This window comes from Pseudopipra pipra, chromosome 3, assembly GCF_036250125.1.
Source record: "Pseudopipra pipra isolate bDixPip1 chromosome 3, bDixPip1.hap1, whole genome shotgun sequence".
Taxonomy (NCBI): domain Eukaryota; kingdom Metazoa; phylum Chordata; class Aves; order Passeriformes; family Pipridae; genus Pseudopipra; species Pseudopipra pipra.
In genome coordinates, this window is record NC_087551.1 from 3,573,755 (window position 1) to 3,600,303 (window position 26,549).

A 26,549-nucleotide genomic window follows, 5' to 3' on the forward strand; every position below is an offset into this window, starting at 1 on the left:
TGACAAGACAGATCTGCCCTCTGTAGCTCCTCCCTGCAGAGGCTGAGCTGCAGATTAATTGATGTGTGTGAAAGTTTAAAAGGCAGGTCAGGAAGAATGATGGGAAACCTGAAATCCACAAATCCTCCAATCCACAAATCCTAATTTTGCCTCCTTCTTCCACACACATATATTTGAAACAACTCTGTTCACTTATACCCAAACGTTTTGGAAACAAAATCACAAAATGCAGCCCAGAGCTCCCAAAACTCTCTAAATAAAAAATTAAAGAAGAGTGGGTTAACTGCAGTTTAATTGTCCAGTCTTTCTCAAAAATTTGTTGGACAGAAGCTTTTTGTATTGAGCTAAATGTACTTCTTTCCATACAAATACTGTAAAAGAACAGGTTATTTGTTATTAAACTGCCACAAGTTGCCAACCTTTACAAGAAATAAGTTTTTTCACCTAGGAAATGCTAACACCATATTTATTCCAGAAACTGTGAATTAAACATGGTAGAATTTTTGCCTTTTTTTTTTTTGTTGTTGTTGGTTTGTTTTTCAGAAGAAAATAAGGAAAATGTGAACAGTTGCTATAACAAATACCACAGAGAAAAAAATCAGCCCTGTGGAACAAAGCTACTTGTGCAGAGCTCAGTTATTCCAGTTGATTTAACAGCTCTTCCAACAAGTTTGGTCTTGCACAAAGTTCAGTTTCTGAAGCTTTGCTTCCAGAACCACAGATTGCAATGAAATTAGTAAACTATTAATGGGTTACCTTCAGGAAGAAAGACCTATTTTTTGCCTTTCTGTTATTTAACCAGTGGGATAACTCAGTGTACAGTTCCATCCAACATTACCAATATATTACCTGTAACAATTCAGCATATTTTTAAAGAAAATGTAAGAGATGTGTCAAGTTCCTGGGAGATTTTGTGCTGAAGTCAACAAGGAGAGCTGGACCTGAGAGCAAGGAGCACCAAACACACACAGCCTAGAACGATGAACCTTTCCCAAAATACTTCAGTGTAGACACAAAGAAGATTTACCTCTATTGTGGGATGGGTATTATGTTTATAAGCTGTGTAGAGAGGAAACTGAATCTGAAAGATCTTGGCCACACACAGCAGCAACTTCTCCTTCTCATCAGTGCTCCACAAGCCAAAAGCATCCGTGTTCTTGGCGGGCTCCTCCTCGGGCAGGATACAAGTTCTTGCAGAATCGAATTTTTTCTCTATAGATTTTTGTCTCTCTCCATTTTCCTCTTGGTGAGACTCTCTCTCTACATTCAGGGGCTCCTCGTGGTTACTCTGCTCTTGCCATGTGGAGTCGATGCTGATAGTGCAATGTTTACAGAGCTGGTCCCGCAGAGCTTGAACTTGGGCAATCACTAAGTTAATGAGGGCACAAACTACTTGGTTAAAGATCTCCAGGTGTTTATACTCCTTGAAACAGCACAAACATTGTCTGCAAGCAAACAGGAAGGAAAAAAATAAAAATAAAGAACTCTTCACGTTAAAACATTTTCAACAAAATATTTGACAGGCTCGAGAAAACCCAAAGGAAACAAGACTCCACCCAGAAGGAGTGGGAGTCACAAAGCCTTCCATAAACCCTGTGAGCATCCCATTGCTTCCAAAGGCTTATCAAAGCTAGGAGGTCCCTCATCTAGCAGCTGCTCCTGCGAGTAAAATACAGAAAAACCCTCTTGTGGGCAAGGTCATTGTGCTACTACAGCAGCAATGTTTGCCAGGATGTTTCTGAATCCATTTCCTCATCTGGTTTTCTCTGTTGCTCTTCACTGCAATAAATCACCTGCCACTCCTGTCAGCCCTGGAAGAGCTCATGATTGTTATTTTCAAAGCAACAGGGCTGCAAAATAATTTTAGTTTTAATGGAGTGTTTAAGTTCACTGCCTTTATCCGCATTTGGATGGGGATCCCACGGACATCGGTGCCCTTTCCCCATCCAGGAAAATGCATTATCTCCAGGCCTTTTTTCACCTGGCAGGCTCAGAGATTGTTCCCCTGGTTATTTACTGACACACTGGAAGGGGAAAAGAACAAGGGGGAAAACTAAACACCATCCCTTTATCAATATAATGAGACAATTCAATAAAAGCATCAATTAGAAAACTCTAACACAACTCTGATTGTGGGCGAGGATTAACTAGAGGTGTAAAATAAATTCTGGGTGCATAAACCCCCAAGGCAGATGCCCTGGAACCTCTTCCTGGGAACATCTGCTTCTTCCATACAAACAAGCAACTTCCTCATTCTGAACAAAAAAATGGAGGATATTCCCTTAAAAAGATCTAAATGCTGGAGAACATGGAGAAGAAAGGCATCGATTCAGTGTCCTCACTGAAAATCAAAATTAAAGACTACAGACCCTGAGAGGAACTCTGCTCTTTCTCACTCCAATTCTACTACACTGTGTAACTCCTACATAAACTGGGAGCTGTCCTGTAGTAGAGACCTTTCTCCTGCTGGATGGAGAACAACAGCCCACGAGCAGAGTTCTCAGATATTAAAATAATACAAAAATCACACGTCTCTTTTCTGAAGAAGATGAGCAGACAAAGGACAGGGCAAGAAATCAACTCTGCAGAAGAGTTTTTGGAATCTCTTCTTAAACACAGCATTTAATTCAGAAACTGGGCTTAATAAATCCTAATCTGTAAGAAAAAAGTCAGAGAAGCCAGAACTGTGACAGGTAGAGGGGGCTGCCTCTCCTGATGGAACACAAACATGTCCTGGAGCTCCAGCTCTTAAAGCACAGACTTTCTGAATACACTTTTTTTTTCCCCAGTGGGTTAGACAGAAAGATAACATTCAGGATTCCCTAATTCCAGCACAGCTACAGTGTCTGAAGCATCTAAACCCTTCTGTTCCATCTGTGCAGGAAGAAAAATCCCTTTAATACTGGTTAAGGGGAGTGTGCCTTTACCCATTTGAAAAGCAGATTTTTGCCATTTACTTGTAAGTGTATTTTCATATTAACAAATGACAACAAGGGATTGCAGGCAAAGCCAAGTGTATCCTCAAGCAGTTTTCCCCAAGGATAAATGCTTGGGGATAAATATCTACAAAAGGTCCATCACTTATGCCTGCAAATTACTGCCCTGCTTGGGTGTAACAAATTATTCTCAGTAACAATGGAAATTCTGGTGAATATTCTCACACACTGGAGAATTTGGTTTCCAAGCCAGAGGCATGTGCAAAACCTCTAAGTCTTCCTCTGTCGGGAAAAGCTCCACCAAAAATTAAAGATCTATAAAAAAAATTGAGTATTCTGCTTTTTTGAACATAAAACTCAAATGGAAGCACCACACACAGATGGAAGAGAAAGGTGTTCTCCAGGCTGGGTTCCAGCTGATCTTCTGAAGGAGAGTAAGAGATTTCAGCTACAGGCAACAAAATAAAAAGTAGTTCTTTAAGGAAGGCCTCAAACCAACAAGCAGAACTCTCAAAAAGCCCATCTGGCAGAGGAGAAATAGAAATTAAAATGTCAAGTACAACTCCTTCCTGGGGCCCCTTTGTTGGACTCTGCTTTGAACAGCTTAAGGACTGTTTTCCACAGTGTTTTATATCATGAAACCAATTCATATGGAAGGTAACAGAGAAACCAGAAGGAAATACAGAGTTAAATGTTATCTAATCTGTATTTTTTTCTTCAGACTGGGTTTGTCATCCTAGAGCTGTTGAGCAGGACAAAATCTGAACAGATGATGCCCTGGAAAACAACTGGGTTGCAATTGTTCTCAGGAAAAAAATGGGATCTAGGACCTGTCAAGAAATGACAGGATTCTGCTTCCTGTGCCTGCTGTTTATTTGGATTTCAAAATTCCTCCTCTGTGTCTAAAAGCACGTGGCAAAAGATAATGAACTTGGCTTGTCATCTTTTGGCAGAATGAGGAAGAGGAGAATTCTGCTTTCACAGGTATCCAAAGTGTGACATTCCTGTTTTTTTTTTTCCTTTTGGAGTCTTCTAAACACCCAAATAATGCCATCTAATTTATCCTTTATGATTTTCTCAATATTTCTTGCAGTTTAGTTTGGTCTTGTAACCACTGCTGAACACTGAATTCCAAACTGTAAATTCTTTCTAAAAACTGCTATCCATACATTTCCACGTGCTGGGAAATTAGCAGAACAGCTGATATCATTACTTTAAAAAAAAACCAAAACACAAACTTAAAACCAACAGTAATTGAAATATTTGATTAAAAGGAATAATGCAGTTGATTTAAGACAACCAAGTGCAAAGCACTTTCTTTATCAGTTTGGTAGCTGTGGGCTGCAACCCTTCATCATCTTGACTTGGATTATGAGGACATGGAGAAAAAACTGAACATGGTGGTTCCAATTAGATTGATCTTTTCTTAAATTCTTAAATTCTTCTTACCCTCCTCTGCCTCTGCAGAGGATGGTCAGAAAATTCCATGTTAAAGCAGCACCACATGTTATTTGTCACTGTAATACAGCTATTTATTTTGCCACTCAACTATTACAGCACCCAGAATGCCAATTAGATTCAAAATATGCTTTGCCCAAAATCCATTGTGTTTATTTTGATTTCTTTTTAAGCAGCAAAATGGTCTTAACTCTCCAAGTATCACATTAATAACTTGCCCCTTCTAATTCACTCCACTGTATTTTTAAGAAGGTAAAGCTGCTGTTGAGATTCAATATCATCAACATTCCAGCTCGATCCCAAATTACCTTTGAGTCCAGGAATTGATGTAAGCAAATATCTTGAGGGCATGTTCCTTTCTGAGCTGCAATGCATCACCACCTTCAATGTCTGATACTAAACAGAACAAAAACAAACATATTAGGAGGGAAAAACCCAACACGCAATCGCTGTATTTTTATTAGAAATTATCTGTGAGAGCATGGAAAATAAATGTATTTTCATACTGGAAATGCTCAAGTTCTCTACTGAAGCAAAAATATGTAATTTGGTTAACAGAGGTTTAGGTGCAAGTGACTTGAAAACAAAGTGCACAGTATTCCTGAATACTGCTGAGAAAATCAGTGATTGAAGACAGACCCTTCTTGTAATGCTGTTTTTATGAAATACTCTTTATAAGCTTCACTGGGAACTACTGACTGATGTGCATTTTTAAGTATGAACCTTCACCAATTTTACTGATCAACCAGACTCCTCAGGTTTGGGGCTTGTTTGGGGGTTTTCTTGTTGGTGTTTACCCCCAGATTTTCAAAGTCTGCATTTTGAGCTGACCACAAGACCTCAACTTCCTTTTCCTGATCAGATAGAGACTGGGAAAAACAAGCAAACAAACAAAACCCAAACCACACCAAACCTACCAAGATAAGAACAACGTGCAGGGTACAAATAAGGTTGTTTCAGAGGAGCTGAGTTGATGATTATTGCTTTCAAATATAGACACATCTCCCGTGACATTTAACCATCATGAATCACTAATTGGCAAAATGAGAAATGCTCCCCACGTTTAGTGCAGATGGAAACCAGAACAGAACTCTGCACTGAGTTCAAACCCCAAACATTTCAATGAGCTGTTATCAAATGTCCCACTTCCATCTCCAAATGCTTCTACACTTGAATAAACCAAACATTAAGCTCCACTTAGGCAGGAACTGGTTATAATATCCCAGGGCACTGGATTCTCTCTCCTGGCCACACACCCTTCCCCAGCTACCAGTGCACAATTCTTCCTTCCTCCTTATCCTGGATTTTAAACACTTGTCCAATTAGCTAATTGCTGCACAAATTGAGAAAGTCAGAGTTCTCTTAAGTGGACCTTTGCATTTTTAACACAACTAAGTGTCCATCTCCACATTTCACACGGAATTTCAAGCATCACACGCTCACAAATCGACTTCATCCACCAGCTTTGTGACAGCAAGTTCTTCACAATTCCTGCCTCAACCTCCCACCCCACCTCACCCTTGCAAGGGCCTATGTGATCCATCCACTCAGGTTTCCAAAAACTGAAGCTAATGAGAGTCTGCCAGCCTAGACCAGAAAGTAAAGTTCAGAAGGAAACCACTTCACAGAATAATCACCCTGAACAAGTATTTCTGATTTCTTTGAAACAGGGACATCCATTTGCACACACATCCACTTTCTCATTTGTATGCATCCATGCAAATATAAATCCTTACAAAAAGCTCCCAACAGGGTGCCAGCAAACATCCAAAATCACCTTTCTGTCTCAATCCTGAAGGCTTTAAAGATCCTACAGAACACTGGACAAAGCACAAGAGTGACTGGCAAACTAAAAGATGGGGATCATCCCATACTACCTTTGCTTTTGAACACCACAAATTACCATGACACTTGATCTCTCAGGGCCAAAGCACATTGCTGAAGAAACCAAGAACTCCATCACACAATTTAGGTCAAGCTTACCACAAAAGACAGCTCTTTAGCTATAGATAGTATCTAAAAAAAAATAAAAAAATTTAAAAAAAAGACTTGCCCAGCATCAAAGGTTCATAAAACCTCTGTTTTCCTAATTTTGTGAGCTTTGCTTCACTAAGATGAATTCCTTCAGGCTTGACTGAAAAATAATTGTTGACAACGATTCAGTAGCTAAATTCTAACTTGTAGGATCTTATATATACATTTATAAAACTTCCTTCATCCCCACATTCCCCTCCTTAAAAACCCCAAACTCTTAACGTGGGCAGTAACTCTTACTTCCAGAGCAGCCTTTTCACTGCAATTGTTTGAATCACTCCCAAATTTCCCTCTGTGAGATAAAAGTTAAGCAAACTGGTCCCTTAAAAGCTACAACTGCCACATAAAGAGCACAGAATGGAGAAGTTATGGAAATACTGAAACTTCTGCCCCAGGTCAAAACACAGGGATGCAGATGAAGTAGTTGGAGAAACCTGTTCTTTTCCTGTTTCTGCATTTTACATCTCACACACTGACCAACTTCAACTGGTCTTATTTATTAATCACTGCTAATTAATGCAGTGGCTGCAGCCATGATTTCCCTTTTGTTTTCTGTACCTCGAAATAATATTGGGTTTGTTCCTGAAAAGACTCAGGAAGCTCAAAACAGGAGCATCCCCACTGAGGCTGCAGTTTTCCATGGAGCTGATCTGTCTGTGCCATTCCCAAGGGATGGTGACACACAGCTGCTCCTCCTGGACCTTACCTGGAGCTCCCTTTTGCTCCTCAGCAGAAATGATCTCGTTCACCTCACTTACCTGATGTCCTCACAACCAAAACTTCCATCTTGGGCCATCTTATTCTGAATATAAACTTTGTGGACACTCCTGAGTTACAGCACCTCCATTTACAGAAAGTTTGAAGTACAGAAACAACCAGTTCTGAAGCCTTTCTAACATGTTTTTAATTGATAAAGGTAAGAGAGAAAAGCAGTAGGAACAAACACGCTCCTTGTCATTCCTGTGCATCTCCTGGTTTCAGCCACTTCTGGAAGGACTCCCTTGCTGCACATGATTTCACTTCCAAATGCTGATGCCTGGCTCCTTTGAAATCAGTTTTCTTCTACCTTGAACAAGCCAGAAGTTAAACCAGACTCATTCACTGGTGAATAAAGCATGTCCTTGTGTTCTCTCCCAAACTCCAGCACCCTCAGACCCTCCTCCATCTGCTGCCTCCCCACTCTCACACTTCCACTGTTTGAAACCATCATGTCAAACTTTTCCCAAAACTTTTCCTGCACCGAGCCTCCTCCCTGCCAATTGATTTGGTGGATAAGACTTTTCCTTAGTTTTCCACCACAGGATGCACTTGTGTGCTCTGAGAGCCTCTGAAGCTCATCCAAGTGGCAGCTCCTGTGCTCCCATCCCTAAGAATTGACAATATGTGCTCCAGAGCTTTACAGGTATCCCAGGATCTCCAAGCATCTCTCCCAGCAGTGGCACCCCAATCCCAATCCCAGCTCCTTCCTTCCCTGCCTGCAGTGAGTGCTCCTTTCTCCAGGCACTCAGCAGTGTTAGTGTTCCCTATCTCTGGGCTCAACTTCCTTCTCCTTGCTTAGATTTGCTCTACCAAAACTTTCTTCTCAGTTAAAGCCTCTCAGACCTTCTCACTCTCCTTTTCCCTCTTATTTTCCATGCACAGACACCTTCACCCCGTGCTGGATCCAGTTTCAAACCCACACTCCAATGGCACCTGGAGCCACACATTCCAACCACCTCCTGCAGGAACCCCGAGACTGAGTCTTCTCAACATGGTTTAGAGATCTTTTTATCACAGTAACACCACAGAAGAAAGAGCTGAGCTGCTTAACTAACCAAAGTAATAATAATTGCCTGATTTAACATCTTCTGGTGTATCGGTTTTCATGTATTTAAAAAGAAAAAAAAATCAGAGTGACCTAAAGTGTAATTGTTTATTCAAGGAGCTGACGAGAAGCCAAAACACACGATGGTCAAAGTCAAAATTCAAAACATATCATAAAAAAAAAGAAGAATATTTCCTTGCTGTTTCCTCAGTCTCCTGTTTTACTTGGCTGGCTTTAAATGAAAACCTGGATGATTTCCCTCATCTTCCACAAAAGGGTGATTTGCTATAGGGGTGTTACTAGAAACACCATCTCCCAAACTAAGCAAAAACCCCATTAATAAATGTACTAAAAGAGGTGAGAAAAATACAAATCAGCTGCAAAGAATGGGGCAATATAATTTCATCTGTGGACAAATGAAACTCAGATCATAAGTGCAGTTTTAGCAAGAACTTCAGAGCTGGAGGAACAGCCTGTAATTAGACCTCAAGGACAACTATCCTGCTGGACTTGTGGGGAATATCTTATATCCAAAGGTCACTTATCACAGCAAGTATAAAATCAACCGGCAAGCAAAAATAATCATTTTTAAAAGCACATTTCCTCTACTTGCAGAAACATAACAGAGCAAAAAGTCAACGATAAAACCCCTTTAATATCTATAATTTCTACATTTGGAGAACTGTGACAAGGTACAGCTGCACAGGGATTCTGCCCCCTCCCCCAAACCTCAGCCAGTATCAGCTTCTCATGGGAAAGGCTGGATTGCTTGCAGAATGAACATTATTCCCAGAAATTGTTCCCTGGGATAGAATAAACGGAGGAAACGAGCCATACACTAAACAAAACAGTATTAGGGGCAATAATACTATTCTGGAAAGAAATACATCTCCAATCTGTGCGAGTACCATTGTTCACACAGAGAACCAGCACTTTTTTTACTGCACTGAGAGGTTTGCTGGGATTTTAGGGGGTTCTTTTTGCTCAGAATCAACAGCATGTCAGAGGCCAGGCACAGAGTTCAGCATCTCCCATTCCCTTTCTACTTCCATCTATTAGAATGACTTCTTAATTATAAAGAATTCCTGATTGCCTTAGATTGATTCCCAGAGTTCTTCCTGACCTTTACAGAGCCATCCTTGACAAGTACTCGAAATGACAGTGTCAGCCTGAAGTTCAGTGGCCAGAGTTTAACTATCCAAGCCTCCCTACAACTTTCCAGTGAGGAAACAAAAGTCTTCTTTCTACTTCTCAGTCTCCACAACATAAAACATCCCAGAACACTGACTAGACAAGCACAACCAAAGAGAAACACTACTGTAGAACGTACTAGCAAATCAAAAAAGTTAATTGTTCAGTATTAAAAATACTGTTAAATGCCAGGTTAACATAGGAACAATCAGATCTGTAACCCAAAATACTGCAGCAATAAATTCTATATGGCTGGTTAAGGTGCTTGAGTGCCATTAATGCTCCCTCATCACAGATAACAACACCCACTTCCACCCCACAACACACCTGAATTCATTTTAAGCCTGCATCAAACTCTAAATTTCTTATGTTTATAAATATTCCAACTTGGTAAATATATTGCTTTCCTCCAAGTTTTGGATTACAAAGTATACAAATATTACAGCACAAATGTTTTGGAAATGTAACATCTTAAAGACAGGAATTAGCAACTTTTAAAGTCTCATTTCCTCAGAAAACAAACTGATCATCTTACTGGCCTGTCAGACACAAACTTTTGAACATAAAAGTAATTTCAACAAATCTGACAAAGGTTTGCAAGTCTAAGCAACACTGTGTTCTTATAAATGGAAATACAGGAGCTACTGAAGAGTAAAGAAAAAGCAGTTCCAAGTGGTATCCCCAACATCCAGCACCTGTGGAATTCCTCACAGCCACCTTGAGATCAGAAGAACCTGAGGAGTTTTAATTCAGTATTCCAGTGCACAGCAAAGTTGCACAAGGAGTAGAAAAAACCTTGGTATTTTCATCCACCAGACTGGACTTCTAAGATACAACCTCACCAGAACAGGGCAAATGAGCTGATCTGAGGTAACTGCTGCCTTTATCTTCTGTCTCTGCAAACACCACCAAGTTCTCTCTCTTTTCATCTCTACATTTCCTTTTCCATTCCATCTCCCTCATCTTCTCCAGTAAACACCTATTTTCTTTTACCACAACATGTTAATGCACTTTGGAGCAAAACAGCAGCAGCTGACTCCGAGCAGCAAGAAATTCCAGAGCTGTCACCTTCCAGAAGTGATGCCACACTCAAGCTTTCCTCATTTGGGTTAAAATGCCCCCTTTGGAATGGCTGCCAACATCTACCTCAGCCAACAACTGTCCTTCTTAAGAGCATCTTATGAATTCACCTTCCCAAAGAGAATGTGCCACAGCAACTGCTTCCAAGAGCAGTTCCACGTGGAACTGTTTTAAGTGCAGTCCAGCGCCAGTTATCAGATGACACCCGGGTTTTCCCAGCACACTGGAGCTGGTTTTATCCACAACTACCCCAGTGAACTACAGCCTAAATGAGCTCAGATCCAGCATCTCAAGTGTCACACACAGCTGTGCTGCAGCAGGAGCCAGGCCAGGGCCAGCAGCACGACTGCACCTCTCACACAAAGCCAGGCCTAAGTTGTGCCACTGGGTAAACTCCCGCTGTTCCCACACGGGTGGGCCACAGGACAAAGGTCACAAATCCTGAATCCATGCAGTGGAAATCTGGTCTGGACTAGATGGGAACGTGGAATCCATCATTCAGGTTGGGTTATGCCAGTGGCTGAGGAACAAGCAGTATCCCATCCAGCAGGGATACAGAGGAGCAGAGGAACACCATCAAAGGTCCAGGAGCTTCCTTCAGTTAAACACTGCAAGGCACAGATGGCCCTTCTGATCAAACACCAGCAGGAAATGGTGTAAACCAGCAGGAAATGGTGTAAACCAGCCTGTGGAATATCTGGCTGTGGATGGAATAACCTGCACACTGCTCTGGCTCTGCTGGCCCACCAGGACCCTCCACATTATCCTTTTCACATCCCCTGAGCCCAGCCCTGCACAGCAGGAACCCTCAAAGCTGCTCCTGGCCAGTGGGATGATGTCCAGGCTGCTGCAATTCCATGGCCATGTGAGTGAGGGGAGCAGCAGCCTGGTGGTACAGCCCAGGTGAGCCTGGCCCAGCAGCTTCAGCAGAGGTTCAGTGTCAGCCAAGGCAGGCAGAAGGAGTCTGAAAAGATCTCTGGTGTCTTTGCACTGTTACCTCCCTGTGCTGTTATCTTGGGATTCTCAGCAGCAAAGATATTGCTGTCCTCCCTCTCCAGAGAAAGGCAAGTTATATATTACTAAGGAAAAAAAAAAAACCTATAAAGCAATTTCAAAGTATTTGTGCCATTTGCTGAAGTTTAAAAAAAAAAAAAAATTAGTAGTTTTATTTCAGTCCTATTTTAACTCAGTATGGTAAATTGTGTTTGAGTCCAAGACAAAACTTCCCAATTCTGGGAAGTCTCTGTTTTCATCTTTATATTGAAGCTGTTATAGTTCCTTTTTCAATTAAAAAACAAAACCCAAAAAAACCCCAGCTCAATTAAAGCAGTATTTCCACACAATCAAGTCTGCTTGACATCACCAAAACACACACTGGATGTGGAAAGCCAGGCTGCCCATCATAATATTTTGACAACAGCCACTGCAAGTTTCTTAAGGAATCAATTCAGGATTGGACAAGCTCTGCACAAACCCAGCATTTCCCAGCAGATCCCTAATTACCCCAAGGTACATTTCAAAGCCAGGGCTGACACTGTCACTGCCAAAACTACTGCTCAGATAAAGGATTGCCTGCCTTCAGTTTACAAGAGTACTTGAATCCTTTCCTTTCAATAACATATTACCTTCAAAAACAATGGAGAAGGACTTGAATGACTCTGGGTTTAAATGATTTTTCTTTAATGCTCCAGCTCTGAACTTTTTCTAAAATACTGCTTTAAGGTGAAAACACAGAACTCAAAGTTTATCAAACTGCTTTGTAAGTAGAACAAAGATTTAATTGCGTGAACGAGGTTCCAAAAGCTAAAAGAGGTTTTCTATTAGTCTTAATTAAAAGTAGCAAGGAATGCAAAAATTAAAATACCTACTCCAGGAAGCATTCTATTTCCAAGAGACAACTTTGCAAATGAGTTCAGCTGGACTACTTGGCAGCCTGTGAATCAGTCCCAGACAACAAGAGCAGCTTTCCCCCACAACCAGAAAGAAAAGGCCCACAACTGAGCCACCCCAGCCCCTAAGAAGCAACAGATTACCAGTTGATTTACAACAAAAGCATCTACTGATGTGTTCCAGTTTTCAGGGACAAAACCTGTGAGAGGCAAATATGACTAATTCATTTCTTACAAAGTATATTTAAGCCTGCTCAAACAAGGAGATGAGAGGGAAATGGGCAACAGGGCATTACAGTCAAGCCCAAGAAGGGCTCGCTCAGCACTTCAACTCCAAGGCTTGCTTTGTTTCCATCAGCACAGGTGCAGGCAACCCCCATTCAAAACAGAGAATAAAACACTGAGAAAAGGATAAGCAAGCAACAAAGTCATGGTCTCTCTCAACTTGCAAAGAGACACTCAGATTTTGCACTTGCTTGTGCTGGATAATCTGTGTTTGGCAATTCTCTGAATCACATGCTGTATTCAGTCATTTAGTGGCCAAAGCACAGGTGTATATATATTTTTCCTGAAAAGCAGCAGACTGAAAGAAGTCAGAGATGACTGAAAACCACGTATATGGCCTAAACAAGTATTAAAATTTCACTACAAACATCCCCCACAATCAGAAAATGTATTTCCAGATGTTACTTTGATATAAATGAATGTCACAGCAGCAAGTGCACAGGGGGCAAAACCTGTAAGGATGGCTACAGTGTTCAAAGCCAACTCACTCTGGAAAGACTCAAACGGGCTCTGTTTGGACCCAGAAAGTTTCCAAGACTGATGAAAACCAATTCCAATTCTGATCAACTTGATCAGACCATTTACTCTAAATATCAGCTTAGCAGAGTGACACTTATGACTTGAAATGCTCTGTGGTAAAAGTTTCATTTGAAATATTAAATTGTGAAAGAAATCAGACTGGTCAGGTGACTGCAAAGGTGCCCTAAAGCTGTGCCACACAGGCCTTTCCCAAATTCCTCATTAGATATTAAATTACAATCACTATTATTACTCACCAATTAATATATAGGCAACTGGTCACTTCCTAAAAATGTAATTAACTCTCACAAAAAATTACTAAATCCCCCCAAAGCAAGTTGAGAAGCACAACAGAAAGATAAAGACAATGAGTGTTGCACAACACAACATAAAGCACGTATTCCCTGTTTCTATACACAATTATATAGATCATAAACTCTCCAGTGAAAGTCAATTATTAAAATGGTGCCATGAATTGGAGGCTTCTTCAATTTGGTGTGGAAAGAGGGAAAAACCTTTGCCACTCACTTCCTAGATAGAAACTAATGATCTGCATGGATGCTGATCCAGAAATTGTGCCTCAGTTGTCACCTTTCCAAAGTCTTATTTACAGCCCTTCCACAAATTAACTGAAGAAAGATCAACACCCAAAGGTGTTTTTTCCACAAGGAGTTTTTCTGACAAGTTTCAGCTTCTTCAGCCAGTTGTTCCAGCACTGAATCTCCCAAGGAATTCCACACAAACACACAGAGCTGCAATGGATTTACACCTGAGGTGCCTCAAAAAGCTCACCTTCCACCACACATGTTGGATTGGGAAAATTCCAGGAATAAAACTCTGTAAATCTACAAACAAGGTGGATATTTTTACTAAGTATCACCACCAAGGAGATCCTCACAGCTGCATGTCCACACTTAGCATTCCGACTGCAAATCGATTCTCATCCAAGGAAAGGAACAAAGTGAAAAGAATGGCTTCTCACCTCTTCATGTTTTCTAGAAATTGCCAATTTGCTGCACAAAATGAAAGAAATCACCCTAATATGTGCTTAAATAACAGAAATTAAATGGCCACAACTCTGTTTAATTGCAGCATGCCATCACTGTAAGCACTGAGTGATCAGCACAACCACTTGCTCCTGAGGATGGTAAGATTCTTTTCCACGTTGTCCCAGCATCCTGACAACTTTAAATGTGTAGCTTGGCCTGCAAAAAATCCCTCCTAGCTACCTGAAAAGAAGAACTCAAAGAAGAAAATCTAAGAAATAAAAGGAACAGAGAAGTAAACATTGCTCTTCCTTTTCAATCACTAAAATGCCAAATCACAGGCTGCTCATCACTTGGCCACGGAACAGAATTCCAGGCTTTGCTTTTCTGACTCCATGTTACTTGAACACGGGAAGATGGAAGCAAATCAGTGACATGGAGAAACTGAGAAGCAAGGAACTAAAACCCACAAGTGAGAAGTCAGTATTAGAAACAGAGAAATATATTTTACTGCTTAACACGGAAGAAAAAGAAGCGAAGGGGAATTCCACGAATTACAAGACTGGGTGAGTCTCACAATGCCCTGAAGCCATGAGAGTCCCTCCATGGACATAAAAGCCTTGGCTCTCCAAAAGCCAAGGCATCTCCTCCAAGGCAGGGCCAGGGAAATGGGGCCAGGTCTGCTCTCCAAGGTACTTCCCCTTCAGCCCCAGAGCGACACTTGGAGCCCAGGAATCCGCTCACCGACAGCGTCCCGGCTGCTCCACAACACCTGCACATCCAAGGCCATTCCCAGAGGCTGGGCTGGTCTAAAAACTGCCACTAACAACATCCAGGACACCCTAAAGCACATCAGCTTGGACTTGGCTCAGGAATTGCTTGGGACTTCCATAATTTGGGAACTTCCCTTACAGAGAGAAGTCATACAGCACCTAAAGGTATGAAAAAATATAATCCAACAGGGAGATTTCCAAGATGAGTTCAAGTTCTACACTAGTGAAGTATCTTTTGAAAGAAAATGAGAAAACCAAGTGAAGAAAGGGATGTTTTTCTTTTCCTTTCTTGCTTTCCTCACTTCCCTTGAAGTTATCCACATAACTAAGCAGGAATACAATGGCAGAGCCTCGTGGCTTTGAGGATATTGTTACAAGTACTTATCCAGCAGGAGATTTCCCTATATACAAAGGGAGGCATCTCAGTAAATCCATGTCAGTGGTCCATAACTCACAGCAGAACTCAGCAGAATGGGATTTATGTAACTCATCTTCAGCATCACTGGTCAAGCAACTTGAGCAATGAGAAAGAACCAGTTTGCAGCAGCCTGAGCAGGAAAAGTCTCAGGACAAAATCATTTCTGATCACATCAAATAACATGAACCAAAGTAATTGTACAGAACAAAAGCTGAAATATCTTTCCAAAAATAGAAGCCTTTTAGCTGTTAAAGTCACAGAGTTTCTCCACTGACTGCTTTACAACTACAAACAAGTTAAACCAACTTTATCTCAGTGACACCTTCCCTTTCACTTTAGAAAGTTCACAGGTAGGAGGATACAAGTTCCTCCTTCCATTTTTCCCCTCTGGTTACTCCAATTCATTTGGAGTAGCACTTCACCACAATCCATAACTGCAATTTGGCAATACTGCTATAAAGAAAAAGTTACTTTCATTTAAGTCTGGCTGCTCGTCATCTTAAAAAGGGTCAGAGACAAAAGTAAACATGAAACAACCACTGAATTTCAGTTTTATAAACAAATGATCTTCTTTTCTTCAACAGGAGACAAGCAAGATTTAGGTTAGTGTAGTGAAGTTGGGCTGTTACCCCAATAAATCCTCCATAGTGTCTCTGCAGAAGTTCTGAACAGGGAAATATCATTTAAGTAGAAAGAAAAGATGAATCTTAAAAAAAAAGGGGGAAAAAGGAAAAAACCCATGCAACAGATACAACTGTCTTACAGTTTTGCACAAGAGGAATCATCAGTCAAATGAAACTTTAGATCTGTGCAAAACATGAGAAGTAATCGAATAATCAATCCTGAAGCTTTCAGGTAACCACTAAACAAGTAAGAGCAGCTCTTGTAGACCAGGGGATGTTAATGATACAATATTTGTAATAATCTTAGAGCATGTACTCAATATCTAAAATAATACCTGAGTACTCACAGCATAAAATATCGACCCTCTCCAGATCCCAAGGAACAAACTGAATGCTTCAATATTTTGGGACTTTTCAATTTCTAACCTACCTCGAGGTAAATAAACCCTCACCCAAACTCCAAGGCTACTCTTGGTACTTCCTACAGGCTGGAACAACGTGACAAGAAGTCAGGAATCTTCAGCATCCAAATTCAGGGCTATCCCGAAGCTACACAAACAGTAAAGCACTCCAGTATCTCAAGTGTTCTATGGACCTGATCGTTTTGGGAGCAGTTCTGCAGCACAGCAGACACTGATAAGGGACAGAAAACGACAATATTTAGTCTACATCCAACTCCTGTGCTTGAGTAAACTGTGGGGGGGTTGCTTTGGGTTGGTTGTTGGGGGTTCTTTGTGTTTTACTGAAGGTTTAAGAGAAAACATAAGGAGACAAATAGCCTGTGAGCTGGTGCAATAGAGTAACACCTAGAAACCTCTATTCATCAGTGGGAACTGATTTTGTAAGATTTCAAAGCTGTTAGGAAGAAAAATGGGCTAAAGAGGTAATCACTGAACAAAGCAAAGCAGAATGCTGGGAAGGAAACAAAGTCAGTTCCCAGAAACCAAGAACTGGGAATAACCCAGGCCTACCAAGGTAACCTAAAACCACGACTGCCGCTACATCATAAAATCAAATTTTCCATGCTGTAATTTTTTTTTGTTTCTTACTTTTATAAAACGCAAACCAAACGACGAGAACAAACCAAACCCAAACCAAAAATCATCCAAGGAGTTTTAAGTCAACACACAGCAACACCAGCTGCAATCCCAAAGGGAAGCCTCTCAGGCAACCGAGCTGAGCCGGGCTCTCTGGGACACACCACGGCCAGGACTACAAGGACAGCTGAGTCAGGGCTGGTGTGAGAACCAGATTCCCACTTCCAGGGATACAAGGACATCCTGCACTCCACAAACACTCAGTATGGAGCCCCACATACTCCATGCTTGGGGAGTGAATCCTGTGTAAGCATCCAGGGATCTCGTGGATCTGTGGGCAGCTCAAACCATCACCGTGGCTCCAGGTGGGACACAGCGACCTGCAAAACTCATGGAAAAGACTTGAGAGAGCAAACCCCAGGTTTAAATGTTATATTTCTGTATTTTCTGGCTTGAGGGTTAAGCCTATCTGGGTATCTGAGCAGTGCCCAGGAAAACAGAGCTGTCCTGACCAGGGCCTCTGGACAGCACAGTAATGTAAATATTGCTGGAGAACAAATGAAACTCAATATAATCCCTCCTCGACTGACAAGACCTGGCATCCAAAGAAAGCAAGGAATGTACAGTGCATTGGTATCAGGGTTCATTTTGGGATACAGAATGCTGTAAATCAACACAAAAGCACAGAATGTCCTCAACACATTTTAGTGAGCCCCTTTAATTAATGCCATGACAATCTGTCCTTAAGCCTCTGTAAATAAATGGCCTTATCTTAAATAGTTATCAATTGTATCTTCCCTTTTTTTTTTTTGCTGCTAAAGGCTATTAAAATGTTTATATTGTGGGAGATTATTTCAGAAATCAGGCTTTTTACAGACTTTATTCCTATTAAAGCCTGCCAGGGAGAAGGTAAGTGATGCTAACAAACCTACAGCACTCAGTGAGGAATCAGACTCTCTGAGTGAACAGACTGTCCTACAGTGCAAAAACTCCTCTAAAGTCTGGGCATTCCATAGGGGAATTTGTGTTTTGCTGAGTTCCTGAATCAAATCATAACTTGAGATTACTGCTTCTTCTCAGGAAATAACTTCAAGAGCAGGGAATTTACTGGGTTTTGTACTTAGGTCAAATGCTGAAAATAAAGATGCTGCAAGAGAAGAAAAGAAAATATATATACACCAAAAAAAACCAACATTGCTGATTCTGTCCATAAAATACTGCCTGGTTCTCATGCCTAAGCATTATGTTTAATATATATATATGCTTAACAGACCTTTGGCCACAAAATAAGATTTTCAAACAACAGGTTTCCAGTTCAAGACCTAAGGCAGCCCCTGAGTGCCCCAGAACCAGGGCCACTGACTGCATGGGCCAAAACCAGGCCTAAGGAGCTGGAGGCTTCCCAGGACATAACCCTGGGCCTACACAGAGGTCACTGCTGGATAAAGTCACCTCTGCCCACTGTTAGGGGGTGTGGGTTAATGGTACAGCAGTTTGAAGGGGGATTGATATGCTTAGAATGAAAAGATGCCTGTTTGTTTGCAGAGTTGTTCAGTTCCACCCTCCTGCCACCCATCGCTTGGGAACTTCTGGTGAAGAAAACAGGAGCTTCCCACGTGCTCCTTTCCAAACACCACGTTGAGAGCTGTCAATTCTCTCCCCAAGTGACCTGTCACAGAGCTGCTACCCAGTCACATTTCGTAAATATTAGGGCAAACAAAGGCAAAAGCCGGTCTGTGGCCAGGGAAAAATGTTTAGTGTAGCAAGAAACGTCTAAACCAAACAAGATGCTGTTTCCTGGCCCTCTCTGAAAGGCCTGTTAGGGGAGTCTCAGTGCAGGGATGACCCCAAAAGCTCCGTGGGCAGAAAAGGAAACGCTGGCAGTCTGTGGCTCACACATCTCGGGCATGACCTCATTCTTTACTACCACTTCTCACTTCTGCTGCAGTGTTTTAAAAACCAAGGCTTGACATCATTTCTGTATCGTGCACCTTTCGTTATGACTTAAGAAACGTAAAGAACTCAACTGGAAGTTATAAAAGAAACCACCCCTCCCTCCCAACTCATTCTCATCCAGTGAGAAGGGAGCACCATCACATGTCTTTGTATCCAAACACACACACCCCAAATAGTTCTGGTTATTTACAGTGGCTTCTTTCTCTCAAGGGAAGGCCAAACTTAATGGTACCTCAGCAGCATTTTTGAAAATTAACTACACAGCAACAGAATTGCAGAATTTCCCTAATAAACTGGACTTAAAAAGACAAATTTACTCATAAATAGCAATTATCTGTCTTATATTATGCAGAATCACTAAATTATCCATCCCTTAGCTATATATATATATTAAAAAATAACTATGAAAGTGATTTAAGACATTGTTTTATCTAGAGGGGAATATCTGTCTGCCTCAGTCCCAATTACCTTAAAACAACTGTAAAAATCAACTCACACTGGAATTTCAGAGGTTCCTTGAAATACCATATTTAATGTTACAACTTTTTTTCTATTTGATCACACCAATCTCCATCAAGTTTAAGCCACGATTACTTATCAATCCAACCAAACCAAGCAAAGTTATCTCTTCCAACAAGCAGCTGTCATTGTATACCATTGATAATTCTGCCTTATTTTGAACCTACTGTTTATAAGCACTTGGTCTATAATATCAATGCATTCCCTGCCTCTCCAGTTGGGAAAGATAAGATACGCATGCTAAATCAAATAAATATCTCCCTCAAAACAAGATATTGGAAGTACAAGCTCAGCCAAACTCAGCAAACAAATTTAACAACCCAACAGCTCTCTGATGTAGACCTTTTAAGCTGATTTATTCCAGCCTCTGGGCTCTCCTGAAAGTTACTTTTACACCTACATTTTTTACTTTTTAAGTGAAACGCTGGCCATCACTGAATATCACATTTCCCCAGCAAGAAAAAAGGAAAACATTTAATTGCTGTAGTATCTCAGGAAAGAGCAAACATCACATAGAATTGGGCCTCATGAGAGTGAAGACAACTCTACCCAAACCTTGTTGGAGGCAGCATTCTGTGCTTCGCTCTCTGGAACAGGATTTGCAGAGTGCAACCAGAAAAAATGCCATGTTTAAGGTCCCAGACAGTTAAAACTTCCCTCTAATCACAAACTTCAGCTGGTAAGTTGTTCCAATTCCTCAGCATCCGTACAAATGGTGGGGTTTTGGTCTTTGTTCGTGAGGCAGAGCCCCCTGAGAAGCCGGGAAGGTACCTTGGCTGCCACGGAGCTCAGGTTCCAAAGGGATACGCGAGGCCTACAGGGAATTTCGTGCCCAAAACGCTCCCGGTCGCAGCGGCAGCGGGGGGAACACCTGCTGTATCACCCCTGCGACCCTCCCGGTAACACTCGGGAAGAGGAAACTTCGGGAGGGAGCCAGAGACCACCCCCGGAGCCGAACACCCGGGGAGCACCTTCCCAGCCGAGCCAGGCTCCTCCAGGAGCCGCTTCCCTCGCAGCTTCGGGAAAATCGACGCCCGAAAAGCACCTGCACCGCGTACCCAGGCCGGGCACAGGGAGGGGAAGGCAGGATCGCTCCGAGACGCCTTTGCTGCTGCTTAAAAGGGACCCAGCCCAGGCCCGGCAGCGCCGGAGCGGCTCCCGGGCAGCTCCTGAGCCCGGGCAGGCCCCGCCGCGGCTGCCGGGGATGCGGATCCCGGGGGGAAAGGGGGATGGAGCGGGGACACGGCGGCGGGCCCGCCCCAGGCCGCGGGGAGGGAAGGGGGAAGGAAGCGCGGAGCAGGGCATGGAGGGAGCTCCTCCATGGCCGGGCAGAGAGGGAACCCCGCGCCCGGGAGGCCCGAGGCGGGCGGGGAGAGGCGAGGAAGGAGGCGAAGCGCGGCTGTAACCCGGTGCAGAGGAGGGTCCGCGGGGTCCCGGCCCGGGGGGAGGGAAGCGGGGGAGGGCGGCCGCACTTACTCTCATTTAACACCTCCAGCAGCTCGGCGCAGCTCTCACACATTGTTCATTAACAGCAGCAGCCGCCGCCGCCGCCTCCTCCCGACCATTGATTGATCCGCTCGGTGCTGCTGATTGATGATTGATGGGGGCCGGGGCGGGGGTCACCGGGGGGGAGGGGAGGGAGGGGGCGGGAAGGAATGGGAAGAGAAGGGGAGGGGGGGGAGAGGCAGGGGCCGGTCTGGGATCCGGGGCGGCTGATCAATGCAAATGAGCCTGTGGCGGCGGCGGCGGCAGCGGGGAGGAGGAGGAGGAGGAGGAGAAGCCGAGTCACTCACTGGCTCCCAGGGACTCCACGCGCCGCCATTTTGCTGAGGGGGAAGGAGGAGGAGGAGGGGACGGGAGCGAAGGGGGGGACGGGGCGCTCGGGCGCCGCTCGGCAGTTTCCGACCAGGCAGGAGGAGGCGAAGGTGGCCGAGTCCCTCCTCCTCCCTTTTCCCTCTCGCCCCGCCTTCCCACCGCGGCTCCGAGCGGCGGGATGGCGAGCGGGGAGGAGGGGGAAAGGGGGCGGGAGGGTAAAATGGCGGCGGCGGCGGTTGGGCGCGCGCCCGGGGAAGGGCGGGAAGCGCCTCTCCCTGCCCTCTTCCCTTCTCCCTGCCCTCTTCCCGCCTCCCGCGGCCGGGAATCTCCGCCAGGAACGCGCACACGCCGCCGCTGTGACAGGGAACGGGGGGGGGGAGCGGCTTCTCCTGCCCGCCCCTTCCTTCGGTGCCTGGAGCCGCGCTCGCCGCTGCCCGGGCTGCCTCAGGGACCTCCCGCCTGAAGGGAGCGCTTAGCCCGCCAGCTCCATAGAGAGGAAGCTCCCGTGCTTCCAGGCGGTTTTCCAGGTCTTCGGGATGGTTTATTGGCGTTTTCCGCCGTCGGGACGCGGGACGGAAGAGCTGCCGCCATATCTCCTTCCCGCCCAGCCCGGCTGAGGGGAGCGGGGGCACCTGTGGGCACCGGACCGCGAAAGTGAGCGTTTGAAGGGCTACGGTAGCGTTTTCTGCTAATAATTAATTTATTTTTTACCTCCTATAGTTTTCCACCCTGCTTTCCTCCCTCCTCCCTCCCTTTCTTGGACGGTGATTTATTCTGCCCGGTGTCTAACGGCGCGTAGAGTGTCTGTGACTTGCTGGAAATAGCCCTTTTTTTCATTAAAAGATACAGTCTGTCTCAAAAAACAAACGCAAAACTTTAGTTGAGGATATATAATTTATGCTGAACTACCAGTTCACTCTTGGGCGCGTTTTGAACAAGGTTTTGTACCCGTGGATTACAAATCTTAAGGCGAACAGCTGTTTTCCATTAAAAAGGAAAAAAAAAAAAAACAAACAACAACCATCTTTTTTTTCCTCCCATCTCTTAATCCTGCTCCCTCGCCCAGGTGCATGGAATTGGAATATGGATCACATGACAGATCGTGGCTGGTTTTTCTCCCCAAAGGAGGCACTTCACCAGTATTAAGTGCTAATTTTTATTTCTGTAGTACCACCCAGTGGTGAGTCCGTGTGTTACTCCCAACCCTTCTATTCGACTGACTCGTACATAGGATTAAGAAAACAAATCTATTAATAGCCGCAATGCAGATGCCATATAGTTCGGGAGAAAGTTAAAATAAAATCACCAAATGAGGGGGGAAGGAAAGAAAGAAAGAAAACAAAAAAAACCAAAACAAAACTGGTCTGAGTTCTTCAGTGGCCATCCTATTTTTTTCCATTTAAAATAAGCCAGAATGGCAGTGGAGAAATGCAGTTCTGGGTTTAATTCCATGTGCGTGTTTATCCAGGCGGGTAACACCGTGGAGGTTGAGTATATAACCTCCCACTCCAGAACTCTCTCCTCCTAACAGTCCTTGAGGCATCAGTTTGTTAAACTAAGAGAATTCCACTGCTGTTTAAAAATAAAGAGACGATTTACTGTAAACAACAGCTACAACTACTGGGGAAGTCAGGAACTTACTAGAACGATCTGTCATCTAGACTTCTTGTCGCTTACTTGTCTTAGAAATACTTTCCAGGTTAGGTTTATCATCGAGGATAGCTATTCCTAAATACTCCCTGCTTAAATTGCCTTTTACTAATTTAAACAAATATAGAAAATTGAGCGTCCACGAGGCACAGATTCCTTATCTGTTACTTAATTCACATGTTAATGCAAGTGTCTTTCAAACAGATTTCTGAGAATAACAAAGGGTACTAATAAGAGACAAGAGGAAGACTGAGTAAAAAAATAAAAACTTCCCTTTTTACTGATCTTTCTCAGTGGTTGTAACTTATATAGTCATAGTCTTTTCTGAACAATGTATTTTCTACTGAGAGAAATCTAACCAGCACTAGCTAGTTAGTTATTAAAGTAATTAGTTACATAAATGGTTATTATTATTATGGAGATTTAGTTAATAACTAACCGGTTCAGTTATTAAAATTACACAGGTATACCAGAGCCTGTAGGGCCTTTTTTGGCTGTGTGACCTCTTCCAGATAGCATGAAAACTTCTATAATGAAAAAAAAAAAAGAGCAGTCCAGAATATTACAATTATCATGTTCTGCTCATGCCTGAATTTAGGTAGCGACCACCTTTCTCCTCTAGAGCAATTCCAAAGCTTGAGATCCATCAAAAGGTGGCTCAGAGGGGTTTATGTTGTGCATATATGTTAATTTAAGTAGATTTTGTGCTGCCTTACCTTTTGTGTCCAGATCATTTGTTATCATAGAAAAACCTCATTCCACAATCTGCATAATCTGATTTGAATTGACTTTCTGCTTTTTCTTCCTTATGCAGGCCCTGCAGTAACTTTAACAACAGAATCCAAGTGAACTGCTAGAAACACCTTAAAAGATGGTTTTCCTGACAAATCAGGTCTTTGATCTGAGAGCAGCAGCACCAGAGTCAGCAGAAGGAAGGGAGGAAGGGGCCTTCTGGAGCGTGGAGGTGTCACATGCCAAGCTCAAGGAGCACAACAGAAGAGCACTGGGTGACCTTGAGTCAGTCCTGCTTTTGTTCAGAATGGAATATTGAAAGCAAAATTCCTTTTACTGCACACAGTTTCTTTTTTTTTTTTTTTTAACTAGAAATTTTAACCTGAGATTAAATTGCACGAGACAAGAACTATAACTGCCTGATGAGTGATCATCAGCCTCCTGCCCTCCTGTGCTTTGCTTTCTCCTGACCTTTCTTCTCTCCCTGTGCCATTCCAGCAAGGTTGTTTTATCCCCAGGAGGCCTCTTCCCTTCCCTTGCCTGTGAAGCTCCTTGAGGATCTGGAAATATTTGCTCTGGTAAAGTGCCAGCACTGCTCTAGAGGAGTAACTTGGAGAAATGAAAGACATGGGCAAAACTAAAATTCTTTAATCCAAATTTAGGACTGGATTCAGAGTTTGAGAACATACACTTGCCAAAATTCATGTCCCAACACTGAACTAAAAATCCTGGTTTTCTTTAACATAAAGATGGAGTCCAGTTATATCTGTGACCTCGAGGCTGGAATGCTGCTGGAAATCATTGGAAGCCACATGTAAGTTAACCCACTTTTAAAGTTTCACCACTTGACTGCCACTGCCCTCTTAGCATTTTCAGCTTTTTAACAAGCTTCTCATTTAACTAGACCCCGAGAAGCCAAATTCAATTAGTTTGATTTAGCCCAAATAGTAGAGAATATACTCAAAATTCAGCTGCATTAGGCCAAAAATGCATCATGGAAGTACAGAAAAGGCATTTCGGAGCACGAGAGTGCCACCAGCATCTGAACCACCTTACCAGAGTCCAGGCAGCTTCTGTTAAACACTGGGACCATGAAAGTCTATAAACCTCAAGACTCAGGAAAAGCTGAGGCAATATTTAAAAAGACTTAAGATTTAAAATGTGTTCACAACAAAAAAAACCCCAGACCACTTGATGGGGCACCTGGAAGAGATATTCCAGTGTATCTTTTAGGAAAAAGTGCTGTTTGGCTTTTAACTTACAAATAAAAGTGAAAAATCTGAGTGTGTTGTTTTTATTCATACTCTTAACTTCCCAAATATTCCTCCTCGATCCCACTGACAGCACAAACAGGGAGTGAGAAACACACAGAGACCAACAGCAGCACACAGGGCAGGTTTGGACATCTGAGCTCTGGGATTTTGTGTGCTTTAGGTAATTCAGGTGCACTGTGAATCCCTCCACTGGAATGGCCAGGCCTTTTCCCAAGGGAGTCCTGCTGACCCTAATCTGCAGGATTGGACAGTGAAGGATCTCCTGGAGCTGAAAGTCCAAAAGTAAGTTCAGTCTCAAGAACTCAACGCAGAGGTGCCTTCCTGATGGGCAGCTGAAGGGAAGGGCGTCTTTTTTTCCTCATTTTCTGACCCAAAACAGTTTTTCCAGAGCCATCTCCAGCATTTCAGTTTGGAGGCAAACCCAGGAAGTGGGGAGAAAGGGAGTAAGTTTAGACATACCTTCCAGCAAATCCCAACAGCACCCCAGGAGTCTTGGATCAGCAATAATCAATTTACCTGGTGCTGAAGGGACTGTGGGACACTGGCCCCTCATCACAGCACTGAGGCAAGTCCCTTACCTCAGGCAACCTCTTCATGCATCATTTTCAGCATCTTTTCCTCATTTTTCCCCCCCCTTTGAGCTCAAGTTTTCTTGCCTTTCCAGTGCCAAAAAGTCTCAGAAGTAACTAAAGCCTTCCTGGAGAGATGAGCGTTTCTAAAGCTGGTGTTTTTTTGCATAAATATTAGCTTTATTGGAAAATAGTTCACTTAAACCAATCAGATTAACACACACCAAATTATTCTAGTTTAAAAAAAAAAAACCAAAACCAACTAACCTAAAATGCTTTGGAAGAGAATTTGCTTCAGTTACAGTAGCAAACACATCATGGCAGCCTGAAACAAGTACTTGGGGTGTCTCCAGCAGCTGACAATCCATTCATGTAAACACAGAAAACACCCCCAAATATTCGTATTTATCGATGTACCTGGAGTACACAGAACTGGTTTTTGTAAAATCTGTATAGAAATATGCACAAAACATTGGTTTACATATAATTACAAGTTATGTAGATGTTTATATGATGGTTCATGCTTTTTATCCATATGTTTTGATTTACAGGGTGTGCATTAGAACTAGAACTTCCTTAGATGTACATTGTAATTTTTTCTCACACCCCCCCCCCCACATTCAGGATAACTGCACTGGAAATATGCACACACACAAGTCAAATCTTTAATGGTATCCAGAACTCTGCATAAGCTGCATTTTTATAGCAGCTGCAGAGATCAGGGAAAGGCACCAATTTTCTTAACAAGACAAGACCACAGTTAAATTTTTAGATCTAAAAGGGAAGCAAAACCTAAGATTAAAATGTTGGTAACTTAGATAATCCATAAGGTAGCAAAATAATGCAACAACTCTTCTCTGAATCAACATAAAAATACACTTTGGATTTGTTGAGAGTTTAGGTCACATTTAATTCTTCAGTGGACAACCCAACCACGAGCCCCAGACCAACTTCAACCTTTAAGGAAGGAACATGTCTAACTTTATTACCTGTATGGATTT

General features: G+C 42.8%; 1 protein-coding gene and 1 long non-coding RNA gene across 13 annotated transcripts in view; one reads left to right on the forward strand and one right to left on the reverse strand.

Annotated features, from left to right (window-relative positions):
- USP34 (ubiquitin specific peptidase 34) overlaps positions 1–21,315 on the reverse strand; it is a 106,414-nt gene extending 85,099 nt beyond the window's left edge. For 4 of the 12 annotated variants that reach the window (XM_064647471.1, XM_064647469.1, XM_064647473.1 and 1 more), the window contains exons 1-3: positions 20,985–21,313; positions 4,703–4,790; positions 1,028–1,445 (exon numbers count right to left, since the gene is read on the reverse strand). In XM_064647471.1, the coding sequence (XP_064503541.1) occupies positions 1,028–1,445; positions 4,703–4,790; positions 20,985–21,027 (549 nt within the window). In that variant the 5' untranslated portion in view covers positions 21,028–21,313. Of the gene's footprint in view, positions 1–1,027; positions 1,446–4,702; positions 4,791–20,984 lie in introns of all 12 variants that reach the window. The other 8 variants (XM_064647470.1, XM_064647476.1, XM_064647472.1 and 5 more) reach the window with 4 other exon arrangements.
- Positions 21,316–21,574: 259 nt separating this feature from the next.
- Positions 21,575–24,988, forward strand: LOC135410748 (uncharacterized). The gene is made up of 2 exons (XR_010428850.1): positions 21,575–21,998; positions 23,788–24,988. It is a non-coding gene; the product is annotated as an uncharacterized LOC135410748 (long non-coding RNA).
- Positions 24,989–26,549: the final 1,561 nt, after the last annotated feature.